General features: G+C 50.6%; 2 protein-coding genes and 1 pseudogene across 5 annotated transcripts in view; 1 reads left to right on the top strand and 2 right to left on the bottom strand.

The window, feature by feature from the left end:
• Window positions 1–1279: 1279 nt before the first annotated feature.
• On the bottom strand, window positions 1280–2300 carry LOC107499500 (annotated as a pseudogene).
• A 2414-nt stretch (window positions 2301–4714) lies between these two features.
• HYI (hydroxypyruvate isomerase (putative)) lies at window positions 4715–7464 on the top strand. Its single transcript, XM_016123736.2, has 8 exons — window positions 4715–4986; window positions 5062–5173; window positions 6230–6344; window positions 6557–6635; window positions 6721–6770; window positions 6872–6941; window positions 7050–7184; window positions 7305–7464. Exons 1-8 carry the CDS (start codon window positions 4788–4790, stop codon window positions 7364–7366), a joined length of 822 nt encoding a protein of 273 aa, XP_015979222.2. The 5' UTR covers window positions 4715–4787; the 3' UTR covers window positions 7367–7464.
• Window positions 7461–18285, bottom strand: part of SZT2 (SZT2 subunit of KICSTOR complex) — a 49093-nt gene continuing 38268 nt past the window's right edge. For all 4 annotated transcript variants that reach the window (XM_016123735.2, XM_036232816.1, XM_036232817.1 and 1 more), the window contains 17 exons: window positions 18094–18224; window positions 17861–17961; window positions 17611–17787; window positions 17139–17406; window positions 16961–17040; window positions 16754–16879; window positions 16428–16627; window positions 14468–14558; window positions 14172–14252; window positions 14008–14082; window positions 11482–11695; window positions 10955–11108; window positions 10692–10814; window positions 10167–10572; window positions 9919–10035; window positions 8474–8542; window positions 7461–8336 (listed from right to left, as the gene is read on the bottom strand). In XM_016123735.2, the coding sequence (XP_015979221.2) occupies window positions 8193–8336; window positions 8474–8542; window positions 9919–10035; window positions 10167–10572; window positions 10692–10814; window positions 10955–11108; window positions 11482–11695; window positions 14008–14082; window positions 14172–14252; window positions 14468–14558; window positions 16428–16627; window positions 16754–16879; window positions 16961–17040; window positions 17139–17406; window positions 17611–17787; window positions 17861–17961; window positions 18094–18224 (2557 nt within the window). In that variant the 3' untranslated portion in view covers window positions 7461–8192. The remainder of the gene's footprint in view (window positions 8337–8473; window positions 8543–9918; window positions 10036–10166; window positions 10573–10691; window positions 10815–10954; window positions 11109–11481; window positions 11696–14007; window positions 14083–14171; window positions 14253–14467; window positions 14559–16427; window positions 16628–16753; window positions 16880–16960; window positions 17041–17138; window positions 17407–17610; window positions 17788–17860; window positions 17962–18093; window positions 18225–18285) is intronic.

The following is an 18285-nucleotide window of genomic DNA, read 5'->3' as shown; positions in this document are numbered from 1 at the left end:
GTCACACCTGTGCAAATTCTTTGGTTAAGAGTTAAATGCAAAGAATCAAGATTTGTAATAATAACCTAGTGTAATATCTATGTATAAGGCAGGGGACCCCAATCCCCAGGCTGTAGAGCAGAACCGGACAGTGGCCTGTTAGGAATCAGGCTGCAGAGCAGGATGTAAGCGGCAAGCAAGCGAGCAAAGCTTCATCTGTGGTCGCAGCCACTCCCCAGTGCTAGCATCTCTGCCTCAGCTCCACCTCAGATCATTAGGCATTAGATTCTCGTAGGAGCACCGGTCCCTGGTGCCAAAAAGGTTGGGGACTTCTAGATAAGGTGTAGTCAAATGGTAAATAAAAAAAATAATTTTCATGAGCATTGTTGTCCTTTTGTATTTACTTTGATATATTAAGTGCTGGTGTTATGAGGGAATTAAGGGGAAATAAGTCATGCACATCTAGTTTATACACCATCTTTACTGCCCTAAAGGGTATACAAGCAAGGGAGTGGACCATGGGGGTTGGACAAATTTTGTTCCTGGTACAAACCCTGGCAAATGGTGGTGCTTATAAAGTCTTAAATAGAATTTGCATACTCAGAGATTTACAGTGAAGTATTAATAAAGGAATTAATTTCTTTAGATATTACTCTGAATGGTCAACATTGGATTGTAAACATGCTGAAATTGGGACTGATTAAATTGTTAAACTTAGGTCATATCCTGTTGGACTACACCCAAGAAACACGTTACAGGACAAGTCAAAGTTCCAAGTATAATGCCAGCTGCAGATGGTCAAGAAATCAGGTGATCTATAATAGCTGACGACAGCCTGTCCTTAGAGGCAGAGCTGAAGAAATGGAACCTAAGCACCTGGATTGACTATGAGATCAGCCTGGCCCCTAGGTGTGACCTGGCAGCGACAGAACAGTGAAAGTAGGGTGCTCTTCATGTTGCGCTTCGAACTTCCTTCTGTTAAAGCTAGCACACACCAAGATGATTTCTACTCATGTGCTGCTGGAATATAAACTTACGACTTTTTTTTTTTTAGATTTTGGTATTTTAATTTCTTTTGAACATACGTCATTTTCTGCAAGTTAGGAAACAGAATCAAATGAAGGCAGTCCTCTAGGGATCCAGGCCAAGTCTTGTGACCTGCAGCAGAATGACGTAATATAAGGTGCTAACAATGAGGTTATAAACTCTAATTAACAACCACTTATCTACATTTTTCCTTAGGAAAAAGCCAAAAGTCCAGTCCTTAAAGGCATAATATAACAGAACATTATGACCCAAATTATATGCTGGTACATATACTGGTGAACCAGATCAGAGCTGGCCAAGGATTGGTGAAAAGAGAAAAGTGTTTACATTTTGAAAATTTGCTCTGAGAGTTAAAAAATTACTGGTTGCTGTTAATAGGAAAGCAGGTAAACAATATTATACACTCACACTGATATTTGACTTTGCCAAGGTCTTCTACTAGAACACGAAGTTAGAGATGAGAATAGTGGATAAGATATTTAGGTGTCTTCAAAATAAATTACTTAGTAATAAGAAATTTGGCATACGGCATTCTTTCATTTTCCACAAGAACAAACTGACAATGGAAACTCCTGAAAAGAAATGCTCAACTCCAAAAAAGGGTGGTGGCGGCAACACTTCCTACTATAAAATAACTTCCCACTTTTCCATGCAATTAACACCGCTATTCTTCCATGACACAGGTTCATGTGGAAAACTTGTCAGGAGCTTTGCCAGAGCCAGGAGATGAAAAATAGAGCATATCCTACTTAGCTAATTATAAGTTCAGTTAACATCTTTAGGGTGAACCTATAAAACCTGGCCATTGTTTTCTTGAATATCTGCAGAATTCCTTAGACCTCAACCATAGTTTCTGCTCAATATGTTAAAGCTGGGCTCAGTCCCATCTGACCCTTCTCAGGGCCAAGGTGGGTGGTAGTCATCGAAGTCTGTAATTTCATCGCAGGGGTAAGCCCTGTAGCCTCTGGACGCATAGTAGGTGATGCATAGGAAGTAAAATCCCAACAGGAGTACCCGAATGCCAATGCTGAGGACCAGAATGGCCCAGTCTGTCCCCCTCTTTGCTGATATAGCCCATCAACAGTTGGGAGCCTATGAAAAAGGTGCCAATTAAAAACAGCACTATAGCAGACACAATGGCCTCATTTGGGAACTTAGGAGGGCTTTTCTTAAACTGAAGGTTAATGTAGCCATCCTCCGTGCTGGAAAGCCCTGAGTACTTCACTTTACTACTGGGGGATTCCAGTAGCCAGGTTGATAGGAGATGGCATCATAACACAACCACAGCCACAGTCGTAGTGCCACATGAGGCCACTCACACGTGACAGCTCGCTTACTGTTGGAAGCAGAGATGCTCAAGCCCTCACAGCAATTCACCTTACAACATTTTAAAAAAGGAATCTAGTACAGCCACGAGGAATGTGAACATATTTGTTTTTTTGACCACGGTAATTCCAACCTTAGGAATCTGCCTAATGAGAAGGGGGGACTGAGGGAGAGAGGAATGGGACTGGAGGAAGGGAAACGAGTTTGTGTAGGAGCGTGTGTGTGCACAGGCACGAGTGCAGAGGCAGTGAGGACAGGTGTGGGTGGGTGGTGGGCTCTGAACTCCCCTCCTCCCCAGGCCTCTCCTCTCACTTCCTTGCCAACTCCTGGCCTCAGCTTTGGGAGGGTGAGTAGTGGATGGAAAGCATGCTGAGCCTCCTCCTATCACAAAGAGCTAGTTAGTAGGAGATCTGATATCTTCGTCAGGTCTAATATTTTCTTTCAACATCATCTAACTTTTTGCTTACAATCCATTACAATTTTATGGAACTACTGTTATTAACGTGGCCCCTTGTTAACCCAAACATCGTAATGTGACACGTGACTGTAAAGGACTTTAGGCATGACCCAAACACTGTAACGGACTTCTCTACAAAAGAAACCTGAGGAAATGGTTCCGAGTGGGAACGGAGAGGTATGTGAAAGTGCTTTTAAAGTGCGCCCATACACACTGAAAACCCTAATATCCTTCAGCAGAGCAGCATGGTAAATTCTGGTCTAGGTGTGGAACAATGAACAGCTAGTTAATACAACGACTTTGAAGATATTGAGAAACATAGGTATAAAAATTAAGGAAACTTCAGCTAAAATTGGAGTTGGGAAGGCCTGTAGAGGAAGCTCCCATCCCCTATTACTCATCGCCAATTATCCCAAACGGGAAAACACATACCTTGCATCTCCAACGGGAAGGTGTAGTTACCTTCCTACTCTGGTAGGAAGTATATTTTTCTTCTTGCCCGGTATATAAACCCAGTCAATGGGAAATGCCACAACTCAGCCAATGAAAAGTCACAGTCGCCCTGAACTCTTACTTTCCTCCAAAAAGCTCTCACTTTTCTCCTGCTAATGACTTTTGTCAGCACCAACGTGAACCCCCAAACTAGTGTACGATGACCGGAGAAACTATTTTTTTAAGAGGCAGCTTCATTTCACAGGTATGGTGTTACAACCTGGCAGAGAGAACTCAAACCCCGAAAGAAACGCTCTGCCGAAATGCTAAGAAAGGGAAAGCAGAAGGTTTATAGGGAAAAGTTTCCCCCAGGAGTTCCTGATTGGTGGGTTCTCATGGACATGAGGACTCCAAATCCTCACAGTTCTATTGGTCCAAAAAGCACTATCCTGATTGGATGGAATGGAGTCACTCTTATCAGTAAAGATGCAAATGCGCAGCTCCGATTGGATTGGAGAAGTCTCAGTTCTATTGGTTGACTTCGGATCCCAGGAGCTCTGTTATAAGGGTCGGCTCAGCGGGGAGGAGCACAATGTAGGAAGCTTGGCAGTGGGATCCATGGCCTACCCCTGCCCCAGTTGTAGAGCGTGTGTGCGCTGTCAGCAATGGCTGCTAGACTCTGGCTGTGAATTTGAGCTCGGTTAATCTGTGGAGTCCTTTCAGTCAGGTGTATTCTGAGAGTCAACATTTTCTCGCCCCACTTGTTACATAAGCCTTCCATCTTGATTAACTCCTCCCCATAGCTCTTGCGAGATGTCGCCTGACTTATGAATTGTTTAATAAAGCCAATTCTTCAAATTCGCTGGGTTGAATTTTATTTTTTAGCACAGGGAAATGCTCACAAAATATTAAAAGAAAAGCAGGCCATAAAACCCATAAAACTGCATATACAGTATGATCAGGATTTTCTTTAAAAAACTCTGCAATTTTATTTTTTAATTTGGGAAAGTTAACGGGTATGTGGTACAAAACTGGTGGTTTAAATGTTCATTAGGTCATACAGCTTTCAAATGTCCCATAATGAACGGATGCTGTTTTTATAATGAGTTAAGTACTAAGTATTTGTTAAAGTCCCTTTCCTTCATTTTAACGGGGTCCCAGAAGCAGGCCAGCTCTTTCTTGCCACCCCAACCTCCACCAAAAGGTTGCCAGGGCTCCCCACCTCCTCCCAGCATTGTCCTAACGCGCTGCCTTCGCTTGGCCCTTTCGCCTTTCCATGCACTTCCCCTTCTCCTCTTTTGAAATATTCCACTTTTCTGGGCTGTTCACGGGTTTTACAACACATTGCTTTTCTAACCAGAAAAGGCCGAAGGAGAGCGCCAGTGCCGACTCGCGGCGCCAGCGCGCCCCCGCTCGGTCAGCTCTGGCCTAGCCCCTCCGCGCGCTCCGCGAGATCCTCACGCGCCCTCCCAGCCTTCCCCGCCGGCCGCCCGCTTCCGCCTTCCCGCGGCCCTGGACTCTGCCCCACGGCCTAGCTCCCGCGGTCATGGCTCCGCTGCGCTTCTCGGCCAATGTGTCATGGTTGTTTCCCGAGCTCCCCGGCCTCGCCGCGCGGCTCCGGGCTGCGGGGCGCTCGGGCTTCAAGGCGGCTGAGGTCGGCTGGCCGTACACGGAGCCCCCGGAGGTGCTGGCGCGCGCGGCGCGGGAAGCGGGGCTGCAGCTGGTGCTTATCAACACGCCCCCCGGTGCGCGGTGGGGCCCGGGGCAGGGGAGTGGGGGTAGGGGCCCTACCCGGAGGCTGAGGCCCGTTCTCTCTGCAGGAGACCGAGAGAAGGGGGAAATGGGCCTGGGGGCCGTTCCCGGGAGGCAGGCGGCCTTCCGAGAGGGGCTGGAGCAGGCTGTGCTGTACGCCAAGGCTCTGGGCTGTCCCAGGTATCGTATCCTCTCCTCTCCCTCTATGACCCAAAGACTCTTCCGCACGTGGTTTGGGGTCCAAGAGAAGAGGACGCCAGGTGTTGAGAAACTCAGGAGTCTGAGCGCACCGGCCCTTCTCCACCCCAGCAGTCCTGGTCCCTTGTAAATTGTTTTGTATTTTATTTGTCATATGTCATTCTCAGTTGGCAACTCTTTCATGCTCTTCTGCTGGAATCCCATGCTGGGAGCTCAGTTTGAGCAGAGAGCTAGCAAAGTAAACAATAAACGAGGAAGGATCCATCTGAGAACTGGTCAATTCACAGAGGCTGTGAGAGCAGAGTAGGCACCTAACTGGCATCAGAAAAAGCTTCCTACAGATACAGATGTTGAACTGTGGCTTAAGGAGTGGGCATTTGCTTAATGTAAGCATCCCAGGTAAGTATGCAGTGAGTGGCCAGAGGCAGGAGGAAGCTTGGTGTGTTCAAGAGTTCATGAGGCTGGAGAGGTAGTTTGGGTTGGATGTGGCCGAGAAAGATTGGGTGGTGATGGGAGAAGGTGGAAGCTCAAAGTGGGGCCGATGGAATAAATGTCAAATCCTGCAGAGCAAATAGACTGAGAAGGAACTGGCAACAAGGGGTCATTATTGGTGGGGGTTGGGGGCAGACATCAGATGGGAAGAAGCCAAGAAGCAAATGCAAGTAGAGACAAGAAGCAGTGTGGAATTCTTGAGAACGGTTAAGGGTCAAAATTTCTAAAAGGTGAGACTTAAGCACAGGGAGGAGGGCCACAGAAAAAAAAGGTTGAAATTACAGGAGGGGCTGAATGAGGGACTGAGGTCTCTGAGGCCTCCAGGCAAGAGGATCCGTTGACCCTTGGAAGGGCTGTGGGAAAGGACTTGGCCTTAGGTTACACAGGAGTGACTGAGGGTGTTGGTAGGCCTGAACATCAGGGTCAGGTGGTATGGACGGGCTGGCATAGTCAGAAAATGGCTGGAAGAGGTGCACATAGGGAGCAAAGCCCATCATGCTTCTGGGATGGACTGCACAGCCCCTTCCAGTCCCAGTTTTCCCACAGGATTCACCTGATGGCTGGCCGAGTACCCGAGGGTGCTGATCGAGCAGCAGTCAGGAGTGAAATGGAGACAGTTTTCCTGGAGAACCTGAGGCATGCAGCTGGGGTTTTGGCTCAGGTGAGAGAACAGCGAAGACACATACACATACTTAAATGAATGTGTGTCTGTCTGAGTGTGTGTGGAGGGGGGTGGAGTGTGGAAAGCAGTGAGGCACAAAGGTGACCACTGACCCAGGTCAGGGGGACTGGTGAGGGGCTTGACCACTGACCGAAAGATGGGGAACAAACCTGGGGGGAAGAGCTGTATTCACAGATCCGGTGTGGTTCTAGGAGAATCTCGTGGGATTGCTGGAGCCTATTAACACCCGCATCACTGATGCCCAGTACTTCCTGGATACACCCCAGCAGGGTAGGACCCTCAGCCTTGTGCCACCTCCTCTCTAATTCTTGCACTCTCCTTGAGTGTCATGGCCCCCTCCTGGTTTCTTTCCCAGCGGCAGCCATCTTACAGAAGGTTGGAAGACCCAACCTCCAGTTACAAATGGTAAGTGGAAGAACGAGAATGCTCAAAGGGCCTATGTTCCCCATATCTGGGAAGAATGGTGGGGCCTGAGAGGTCTCTCACTGTAGTAACCACTGCCCTAGGACATATTCCACTGGCAGATCATGGATGGGAACCTGACAGGAAACATCCGGGAGTTCCTGCCCATCGTTGGTGAGAAGGTCCCTTTCTTTACTCCTTCCTCTGTCATCCTACCCTTCCAACCCCCTGCATCTGTACCCCAGGCCTGAGCAGGAGCCTGTGCCCTACATCTGTCTCCAGGACATGTGCAGGTGGCACAGGTCCCATCCCGGGGAGAACCGGGCAGCCCTGGAGAGCTGAACTTCCCCTATCTATTCCAACTGCTGGAAGACGAAGGCTACAAAGACTTTGTAGGATGCGAGTATCAGCCTCAAGGTGAGTGGTAGGTTCAAGCTCCAGGCCTGGCCCTGGGCAAGGGAGTACTGCAGGGACAGGTATTGGACAGGGGATGTTTTCCTTCTCATGGGTTGAGCCACTGCCTCCCTCTCACTTCAGGAGACACGGTGGAGGGCTTGAGTTGGCTACGTTCCTACTGGGATAGGCGGGGCAACCCATAAGCTGGCCGGTGAGGTCCTGCTCTCTATCCACATGCCTCTCTGGGACAGTGAGTTGAGTATTTTGAGTCTTCTCTGAATTAAAGACAACCTGCTGAACATTTTCACATGTGTATGTTATTGGGGGAGCAGGGGGACACACAGTGTCTAATCCTTCAGTTTCTCTGGGTCACGTCCATCCTATTGAGAAGGGACATACAGCTCAAGCTCAGGTCCTCCATTCTGTGCCAGTGTTGCTGTGGAGATGGGAGAGCTCTGAGCCCACCTCCTTGTGTACAGATGAGATACCAAGGGTCTGAGAGCAAAGGGACTTGTCCATTGTCACAGCTGCTTCAAAGGCAGAGCCAGGTGTCTTATCTCAATGGCAGTGTCCAGCAGTGATGTCCTAGAGGGAAATGAAGACCAGAGGATGCAAGGTGGGAGGTGGGTGGCTGACTGCAATCAAAGACATGGAGGCAGGATTCGGGCAGAGCAGCTTTCAGGAGTGAGAGCTTGCCCCGCGGTGTGAAGAATTCCTGGGACTCTACCAGGTAAACAGGAAGGAAGAGTCCCCTTCTGGAAGGGTGCAGGGGCCTGCAACGAAGTGGGCACATCAGGGGTTGACCTGACTCTCCAGAACCCTGGGTTGGCAAGCAGCTATGAGTGTTTTGGGACAGCAGCCCCTGCTGCTAGGGGAGCTGCATACCACCCCCAGATATGTTCACAAAGCCTTTGGTATCCCTCAGTGTCTGGGCTGGCGCTGGGGCACGAAAAGACTGGTCAGTCCTGCTACAAGTGGGCAATCACAGATCCATGATTCAAGGAACAGTGACATTCAGTGGTCCATTCCTCAGAGGAGACGAGTCCAGAGGGTGAAACAGGCTGTGTTGATGACAGACTCAAGGTGGTGGTAGGTGGAGACCAGCTGGGCAGGGGGGCTCTCGCTGTCCTGAGGCTGTACGGGGAAGGGCTCTCGGAAAACCACTGTCAGAGACTGTGGGAACATGGTGAGAGGACAGTGGTGAATGGAAGGCAGTGTGGGTACCCCAACCTCAGTGGACTCTGGGGTGGAACATTTGGGGCACAGCCTCCCACTATGCTGACACAAAGCCCCTCATGGCCCATTCTCACCGTCTTTCCCAAGTGGGAATCCAGAAACACTAGCACAAAACAGTCAGTGAACTTCTGATTCAGCACAACCTGCAGCAAAAGACAAAACGAGATGGGGAGTGAGGTCTGTCTCACCTAACGAGGCACAGACCCGCCTGAGGGTATCCTGGACGTGGGACCAGTCTGAGGGAGGCCTGCTTCTATCACCATGCCTGACCCCACCTGCACTCTATGATCACCTCGAACCTCGTCTCCAAACTGAACCTCAGTCCTCCTCCTCACAGGCCCCTGGTTGGCCTGTCCAGCCTCATCAGAATAAAGGGAAGGAGGGCTTAATAGGAAGGTTCCTGAGGTCATCTGTCTAGAGGCCCTGCACAAAGCTGGCACTGAAGCCCTACAATGAAGGAGTGTGTTCTACCCTTGACCCCTCCTTGCTTCCTATCCTGTCCTGGATCTTGAGTCTCTCTGACCTCCCCTGGGATTGTCCCCTAATGTCTGTCTGTCCCTGATGCTCAGCTTTGCAATCTCTCCCTGGGCGACTTCTTCTACTCCCAAGGCTGCAGTCACCCATTCACACAGATGCTGCCTAGATCTGAGTGCCAATCCCTGATGTCCACGTAAACCTTCTAGACTGTGGTCCTAGAAGGTCCTCATGGACCCCAGATTCAACAGCTCACCCTTCACCAAGCCAGTTCCTGTTTCAGCATTCTCACCACCCCCAGAAGCCTCCCACATCCACTCACAGCCATCCACATCACTGTGGCCTGACTCACAAACCTCGGCTTCTCTGGACAGCCCTTCAGAACACCTTGAAACTAATCACCCTACAAGCACTAGGTTGCAGGCCTTGTCACCATGAACCAACTACTTTTCTCCTGAAGTCTTCTCTTGAACGTCTCCTTTCCTGGACTAACACTCACAGGCCCATTTTTCTAGTCTCTTAACCCCCACATACACGTCCACCACCATAGCTCTTCTACCTGTCCTTCCTGCAGTGCTTCCAATCTCTAATGGGCATACCAAGCACCCACGGATCTGGCTAAAAGGTAAGTTCTGAGTCTTGGGTGTGGAGTGGGCAGGAGTGCATTTTGGTAAGCTCTCAGGTGGTGTGATGCTGCTGCTGTGAGGGCTACACTTCAGGTAACATGGCTTTAAAGTCCAAGAGGTCCTTTCTGGGACTGCAGCCTCTAAGAGCAACCACTGATGAGGTTCCAGAACATGGCCCTCAGCATCCCTAGCCAAGGTTTGTGTTTTTGTGAGCCTATGAAGGTAGAACCCCAGGCTGTTTTCCGTGAATCACATGCTGTGGCTTGATGCTCAGTGCTCACAAGGTTTTACGTTTATCTGTGCAAGCCTATTCCATCTAAACCTCTCTCCAGAGCAGAACTTGAGGGGGACACCTGTCATCTCTCTGACGAGGATTTCTGCTGAGTCTCCCCTTTCAGAGGAGGGTCAAGGAGACTTACCAAGTACTGAGTTCCCAAGTCTGGGCTCTGGAAATGACGACAGCTCTGAGGAAAGCGGCTGAGGAGAACCTTGATCAGGCTCTGGTACCAGGAGACCGTCATAGACAGGAAGCAGTCCTGGGGAAGAGTCCACAGACCTGGATCTGCTATTCTTGAGCCACCTCTGAGAGCCCTTCATCCTTCACCCTGGTTGCCCATGGAATTCCTAATATCCATCCCAGGCCTTTCTGGAGCTCAGAGCCCCTTACCAGCTGGGGGTCAATGTCTCCGATGGATTTGGCATGGACTGCTTCTAGGAGCTCCTCCAGCTCAGCCAGGGCCAAACGCCCCCCTAGCCGCAGCCGATCAGGTCCTGGTGGCTCCAGTAAGAAGAGGCGCTTCCAGAGGGTGTCCCGGCGGCAATGCCCTCCAGCTAGCCGTACTAGCTGAGCCAGCCTTGCCCGTGCCACACCCACCTCTGCAGCCAGTGGGGGGAACAGAGGAGCTGGTCCAGGGGCCAGATCAGCTCCAAAGGCCTCCCTAGGGCTACCAGCTGAGCTCCCGGGAGCCTCTGGCTCAGGGGGCAGTCTGGGTGGCTTCCGGAACCGGCGCATGTCAGCAGTGAGTCGGGGGAAGAGCTCTCGTTGGCTAGTGAGCACCACGAAGAACTGCAGCCTGGGGTGAGGCGGGGAGGAAGAGTGTGGTGGTTACAGCAGGAGACTCACAGGAAGGGCAGAGGGCAAGCAGGCTGGGCACTGGGCATGTATAAGGTGGGGGGGCGGGGGTCTGCCGACCTCAGAACATGCCGCTCAGCCTCTCCTTGCTCCTCAAAGGGTGCAGCACAGTGACAAACAAGCAGAGACACATCAAAGTCATCCTGGTGACGAAGTCCCTCAGAGTCCAAGTAGGAGCCAGAGCTGTACAGTGGGTATAAGATGTTAATCCTGGGGTTCTAATAAAGCCAATCTCACCTCTCTGCCCAAGAAAATACGGGTCTCCCTACTGCAAAGATGGCCCCAAACACAGCTCCACCAGCTGTGTCCCCTCTCTGCCTTACCTGTGCCATGCCGACACCAGGGCATACTCATTATGTTCTGGGCCTCCTGGCCGAGCCATCCGCAGTGGCTTCATGTGGTAGGAACTGGCATGGTCAGCCACATAGTTGTACAGCTGATGGGCAGCAATGAGTGGTGTGGGGAGCTCCAGTGTCCCTAAAGGTCAAGTTACAGGAGACAATGAGCCTGGAATAGACACATTGATCTGGGTGGCGGGACGGTTAGGAGTCCCTAAGGCTCTGACAGGCAGACTGCCTCCGCCTTCCTGGGGAGCTCCTGTGGAACATCTAGATGGGACAAAGTGGCTCAGGACAGAGGGCAGGGTGCATAAAACAGTCTAAGCTTTGATTTGAAACAGACTGTGAAGTTAAAACAGGTGTGGGGACAAGGTCCAAATGATGTGAGCTGATTAACAATATGAGACAAAGAAACAAGGTCTGGCCCTGGGCAGTGGTCCCACCAGCCCTGGCCTGGAGACACCTGTGGCCTGTTCTTTTTCAGGTTCACTGGCTTGCCCTTGGGCACCGACCTTGGTAAATGTGATTGCGGCCAAAGTGGGGCCCATCAGGGTGGTGAGCCAAAAAGTGTCGCAGGAAGGTGGTGAGGTGGTAGCCGTGCCGCAGCACCAGGTGGGCACCCAGCACATGTTGGTGCACGAGGCGCAGGTGGAAGTCGTAGCTGAATGAGTGCACATGCATCAGGTCCCGCACTTTGTCGCACTCCTCTGTGAACAGCATGGACAGCTGGGGAAGGGCAGCGGCTGGGTCAGGAAATGGGAACATAGGCTGACCAGCACATTCCCATTTCCCTCCTTCTCACATTGGAAAAGACAGATAGCTGAAGATTTACTCTGCTGCTGTGGGCCCCCTTCTGCCAGAATAGCTTCTCTGGGAAGCCCTCATGATATTCCTTTTCATACTGTATTACAACTGTTTATATGAAACTGACCATTTTGAGAAGATGGGCCTTTTCCTCTATTCCAGATTCCACTAAAGTCTGGCACAGATTTCCTGATGTAACAGATTCACTGATACTTGTCGAGTGCCTACCAGGCACTGTTCTAGGAGCTGGGGAAACAGTGGGGAATGGAAACAAACCCCTACCCTCAAAGAACTTCCATTTAAGCAGAGCAGAGAAGATTAGACAGAGAACATTAGACAGAATAAAATGAGTACACTGCATGTTAGGAGATGAGTGTTATGGAAAATCAAGTAGTAAAGCAGTGTTAAACAGGGTGGTCAGGGCAGGCCAGGCATGTAATTATTTACTACTAGAAAGTTTTTCCTGGTCCCTTTCCATTTCTCTAGCTTTTCCTAAGTACATGTATATTCTCTCTACACTTTTGTACCTGCTGCTCTCTTTGCCTGGAATGTGGCTCTTCCTGATCCCCAAACCTACCTAACTTCTCCTTATTCATAAAGCTTCATCTGGGACATCATGCCAAGGCTAGCCCAGGGTGGGCTTCCTTTAATTGATCTGCGAATGAATGAATGAACCACTGATGGAAGAAGAAAGGAAGGTACAGATGAAGCTCATGCTTCTCTTGGTGGAAATCACCATTACTGAAAGTGTGTTCATTGAATTTGTGGCAGAATCTACATAATCATTTTTCCTTGGGGGCACTGGGCAAAGGAGTTAATGGGAAAGAAAATAAAAGGCTGTAGAAGAAGCAATAGCCGAGGAGTCAGTAGCTGTATGATCTTTGGTAAGTCACTGTGGTAGAAGCTGACATGAAGCAATCACCCTGCTTCAGTTTCCTCCTCTACCACGGAGATAAAATAAAGGTCTTCATAAAGTTAGAGGCAGACTGATAAACTGCAGTAACCAAGGATGAGTATCAGAGACAGAGACACAGTACTGGCTCCAACTAGCTATGTGCACTGGGGCAAATCACTGAATGGCCATGAACCTGTTTCCTGATCTGTACAGTAGGAGTAAAACTCCTCTTCACTTAGTGTATATATTAAACACTTAATAAACAATAACAATAATAAAGCAATTGAGAACTCTAAGTGAAGTTAGAGATTAGATAGGTAGGGGCAGAGAGAGCCAAGCTAGATGGAGATCAGGGAGCAGGGAAGCCAGAAGGACTTCAGGAAGCTCTGGGTCCTTGCCACCCAATACTATATAGTCAAGTGTGAAAGAGTACCTGCCTGTCCTTAGCTTCCTTGTGAGCACTCTGGCCTGAGTAGGTTCCTGCATGTAAAATCACCAAGCTTTTCTGGATCACATTATCCCATGATGACTGGATAGGTATCCAAACCCAAGTGAAAGGGAACCATCTATGGGCTGGATATGAGCTGTCCAGATATGAGAGGAGTCTGTGTTCTCTGTATTAGAGGGTGACAGACTGGGCTCAGGCAGATCCTGATCTCTCAGAAACTAACAATGAGGCATGAAGAAGGCACAAGCCCTCACATGACATACAAGGCAACCTGACAGATCTGAACTAACTCAAGCACAGAGCGTTTCAGGTCCCCGACCCCACTCGACCCCCTCACTCATTCCGAGCATTCCTGAGTGCTTGGCTCTCATAGGGTACAGAGGCCCTACCTTGAGGCAGGTAGGGTCATAAATAACAACTAACAGGGGTATGCTGTGTGGGTGGGACTCTAGTCCACATTGCAAGTGTTAGTGACTATACTGACAATATCGGGCTGTCCGGAGCTCTAGATTAGGCCAGGACTGCCCATGGTACTGACCTACCCATGTGTCAGATTACCCACTATGCTCAAATGTCCTGTCTAACCACCTATGGTTATGGATCAACCACAGTGCTAGGCTACTATCAGAGCCAGAATGACCACAGGGCCAGACAAGCCACTCTGCTAGGATGCCTTCTACCTTCTTGCTACTGCTGAATACAGCTCTGAACCACCTGCACAATAACATTGGCGGATGGTCCAGTCACCAGAATGGTCACTAACCTAGTGAGCCTACAGTACCGGGTCATCACTGGGCCAGATTGCCCATGCACCACTCTTACTGGCCACAGCACATTGGGGATGCACTTACTATGCCCAAGACCCCATATTCCTTTGTCCCCACCACATACCTGAGAGTTGACAGCTTGCCCCATGGGGATTCGGGAACATTCTAGGGCAAACTGTTTGACACAGAAGTAACAGCCCTGGGGAGAGGGTGAAGATGAGGTCAGGAGGGCAAGAGACAGGTGAGTCTCTTGAGTGGCCCTCCCCGTTCAGTGCTCCTCCTGCTTACCTGGAATGTCAACTCCATGAGGATGATGCCCCCAGGCAGTGCCCGTTGCAGGTGGTAGGTGGTCACTGGAGAGCCAGTGCTCTGCAGAAAGGAAAAAGATGGGTTCACGGGCAAAGTTTATGGGTTCACCAGCCTTGGAGCAGGGAAGAAGTTCCTTGGGTCAGTGACTATAATGGTATCAGGCTGGGATCAACAACTTCAGTCATCACCCAGGGGAAATAATTCAGGCTTAGGAACACTGGTGTCTGGAGCATCACTGATCTCACTGTCAGGGAAGGTATATGACAACATGTTACCTTGGGACTCCCATCAGTCTTGGTTTTAGGGCAGGAAAAGGAGCCCCGACCCTCTGTTCCAAGGACAGCCATGGCCCGCAGTCGGCTGGTGCTGCAGAAAAGGAAGAGGTATAAGAGGATGAGGCAGGCCAGTGGAGTGAAGGATTACAGCTAACACAATCCATTTCGTGTGGAAGTGTTTTGCAGGAGAAGATAGGCCTGGAGAGGGGAAGAACCTGCTCAGGTGTATAAGTGACCAGGCTGGGTGGGACCAGAGTCCAGGTCTAGGCTAGGGGGCAGGGCTCGCTCCGTAACAGCTGCTGCTTTAAGTGGAAATGCAAGCAGTGTTCAGTGGGGAGGTGGAAACCAGGCTTCTCTACCAATGAGAGGATAAGGGTAGGGCAAGAAAGGCTGCTCAAAATATGGGGGACACTCATGAGGGGATGGATGTCTGCTTACTGGGAGCAGCAGGGGAGGATGGTAGGGGAGAGGGTGATTTATGTCTAAGATTTCATCAGGAAAATTCAAGGAGATGCTTGATGCCTTGTTTAGGTACTTCCTTGAGAAGGAAAAGGGGTTCTCTCTTGACTGGGAACACCACTTTCGGCATCCCACAGGCCTACTGTTCATTTCTCAGCTCAGAGGCAAGGGGAGAAGGGAAGCAGGGAAGGTATTGTGAACAAGGACAAACCGAAAGGGCCAGTGGGACTCACTCATTATATTTAAGAGGTACGAATAGCCAGAACTCTTGCTGGGGCTGGGGGGAGAGGTGTAAGCCTCTGGTGAGAAATGTCCCATTTAATCCTCAAGGAAATAGGGACAAGACCTAACTAGTGACTAGTGATAGTTAAAGACTGGCCTGACTTTAAATTTTGCTCTAGAAACATATCTTTTAACCTAATGTGTCCTTTATTTTTAAAAAAGAATTCAGGTTTCTGCGAAGAACATAACTCAATAAAAAGTATGCAAACTAGAGTCTCTCAGAGAAGCTCCTGGAGCTAGGACTTGGCTGTCAAGGGCAGCAAGCTGGGCAGCTCCACTTTGGGATGAGAATAAGGGGTAGGGTCACAGAGATGCATGCCTGTCCTCTCTTCCTAAGACCTGGAAAAGAGGGTGAGTCCTGGGAGGTGGAAAGCTGGTTACAAAAGCGCTAAGGAATCAGAATTGGTTTTCTGAGCCAAAGTTTCTTAAGGAAATACAATAATTACATTTACTAGCTTGAAAAGACATCAAACTGATAACAGAGAGGAGGAGAAAATAAACTCACAAATCTAGAGACACAAAAGTAACTGTAACATGAATGGATACTTTCCCATCAGCTACTGGGAAGGGGCTGGGAACACAGAATCTGGACGCTCAGATGTTGAGAAGAGCATAGAGCAGGGCTGCAGAAATGGGGGTTTGAGATTTGATATGGCAGGAAAAGGTGATTGTGGGCTTGTCACTGAGCTCTGAGGAGATGGAAGGTGGTGACAGAGGGGCTGCCTACTTTCCTAGGCTCAGACATGTCACTACTGGACAGTTGAGTGAAAATGGCCCCAAATAGACCAGAGCACAGTGATACAAGTAGGCCCTATGCAGGGGTCCTTGGTGAGAAAGACAACTAACCTTAGCAAGAAAATTTCCCGGGCTAGGAACCAAGTAAAATATCAGGAGAGGTCAGTGTGGGGTGATTAGGACAGCAATAATTAAGACCCAGGTCCAGAAGCTTAGGAGGGTGTACTAGATCCATGCGTGTGGATTGTGGATGTACACCAGCAGGTAAGCATGTAAGATATTATATGGGCACAAACTGACAGAATGTATGCAGTTTTGTGTTCAAATGTGGCCATGAGTTCCATGAGATGTGTGAGGTTTACGACGTGCATGAGGGCTACATAGAAGTGTCCGAGAACCTCACGTATGTGGGATAAACACGCGCAAGGCCTGAGTTGTCCACATGGGACCTGTGTGAAGAGAGAAAGGGCATGTGGGACCTCACCTGCGGGCAGGCGAGGGGGGTCGCAGTGGCACCAGCACGAAGCCCATGCTCTGCAGATACTGCACATACTGCTGCAGGAAAGCCAGGCTGAGCTCCTTCAGCCAAGGCTCCTCACGGGCGCCTGGCGGAGGCACATCCAAGGACTCACAGCTTGCAGGGGCCTCTCGGCTCCCAGACCCTGACTCAGGGCGATGGCGCCGCTGTAGGAGTGGAAATTAAGGAAGGCTCTACCCACTGCCAACCATCTTACTGCGGGTGGAGGAATGGAGGCCACTGGGAGGTAAAGGGAAGTCCCAGGGGAGGAATCCAGGCATCTTGAGCCTCACCTGCCCCTCTGGGGGCCCACAGGTCTCCGGGGGCCCATGCAGCCAGGCAGCGGGGTCGAAGAGCAGGGCTGTTGCACAGTAATGCACCAGGCGAGACGACTGCTTCAGGGTCTCCAGCTCCCCAGCCTGGAGAAATGGGGCAGTGAGCACTTGAGCGGCAGTCAGGGAAGGGTCACAGGATGCTCCTAGAGGGTGCAGGCCACTTACACTGATGGGCATGCTGGCTGGAGCAGAACGCTGCTGCCAGGTTACAAACAGGTTCTCCATCTTCATCTGGCGCTCTAGCTCTGGGGGTTGGAGGCATTAGTAGCGGCCTGCAGGACCGGCCAGCCCTCTCCTTCCCAAACTTCACAGCTTGTCCCATTGTCCAGCCCAGTGCCCTCACCTCTGCGCTCTGTCATCTTGATCTCCAGGAACTGTTGTCCATGGTAGGTGACAGGATCAGGGGATCTGGGCACAGGCCCAAGTGAAGAGCTGGGGCGGGCAGCTGTGATATCCCTCAGGGCCTCGTCAAAGGGGAATGTGTCCAGGGGAAGGGGGCCCCCACCCCGAGACGACCCACTCAGCCGGCCCTGTTCACGACTCAGAGGGGGGCTTGCACTTCGGATGAGGGTCTCTGCTTCCATGGTCGGCAGAAGGAATGGGTTTGGCTCCTGAGAGAAATGGAGCCTCATAATGGGTTCATGGCCTTTGCCCTCAGACCTTCTCTTCTACCCCATGGTCTCTTCTCTCAGACTCTCCCTCCCAACTACCTCTGCCCTCAGTCTGTCCCTTCTCCCCTTGCTTCTGAGCTGGTACTTCCTTAAACTGACCCCTCAGGAGTCAGAACTAGAGGAGAGCGCCTGAGCAGCAAGCACCTTTTCATCCCGCACTGGGAAGTCCAACTGGCCATAATGATGGAAGAGTCCAAGCTTCTGGCTGAGGAGGCAGAAGATGAGATGGGCACGTGCATTCTGCCACTGCACTAGTCGAACCAGCGCTCGGCTCAATGCTGCCCCCAGGTCTGGAGCCCAGTTGTAAGTCAGCAGCTGTAGCTAGAAGTCAGGGGTCAGGGTCAGTGAGATCACAGAATCTCCTCTCCCACCCAGCCCCTGGCCCCATGTCTACCTTCTTGTCCACAACCTCCAGCAGCAAGAACCTCTGCCGGGGAGCATTTCGCCCTGAGCTTCCATCACCTCCTGGCTCAAAGCGCTGCAGGGCTTTGGCAGCTATAGGGTAGGGACAGGGGCACAATGGGAATCTGGAAGTGGATTCCCCTCAATTCCACCCTGGGCCCTGCAGAGTTAGAGACTATACCATCAGTCACTCTAAACCCAGCATCCACTAGGCCACACCCTCACCCTGCTGGGTTGGTCTCCTCCACTGTAAGAAGTTCCTTCCCAGAAGTAGCAGATGCCGCTCAGCTGCTGGGTGGGGAGTTGGGCCCAGTTGTCCAAGTGAACAAGGACTGAAGATGTCTGGCTCTGAACCCCTAGTGGGAGGGAGGGATGTACAGAAAGCAGACCATCCATGCCCCATCCACTGGCGATTAC

Source organism: Rousettus aegyptiacus, unplaced genomic scaffold, assembly GCF_014176215.1.
Source record: "Rousettus aegyptiacus isolate mRouAeg1 unplaced genomic scaffold, mRouAeg1.p scaffold_m13_p_1, whole genome shotgun sequence".
Taxonomy (NCBI): domain Eukaryota; kingdom Metazoa; phylum Chordata; class Mammalia; order Chiroptera; family Pteropodidae; genus Rousettus; species Rousettus aegyptiacus.
The sequence above is the reverse complement of the archived record's forward strand: the minus strand, read 5'-3'. Positions and strand labels throughout refer to the sequence as shown.

Coding starts and splice junctions, on each gene's coding strand:
- HYI (XM_016123736.2), top strand. CDS start 4,788: ATGGCTCCGCTGCGCTTCTCGGCCAATGTGTCATGGTTGTTTCCCGAG. Junction 6,345..6,556: donor CAGCTGGGGTTTTGGCTCAG/GTGAGAGAACAG, acceptor GTGTGGTTCTAG/GAGAATCTCGTGGGATTGCT. Junction 6,636..6,720: donor CCTGGATACACCCCAGCAGG/GTAGGACCCTCA, acceptor TTTCTTTCCCAG/CGGCAGCCATCTTACAGAAG.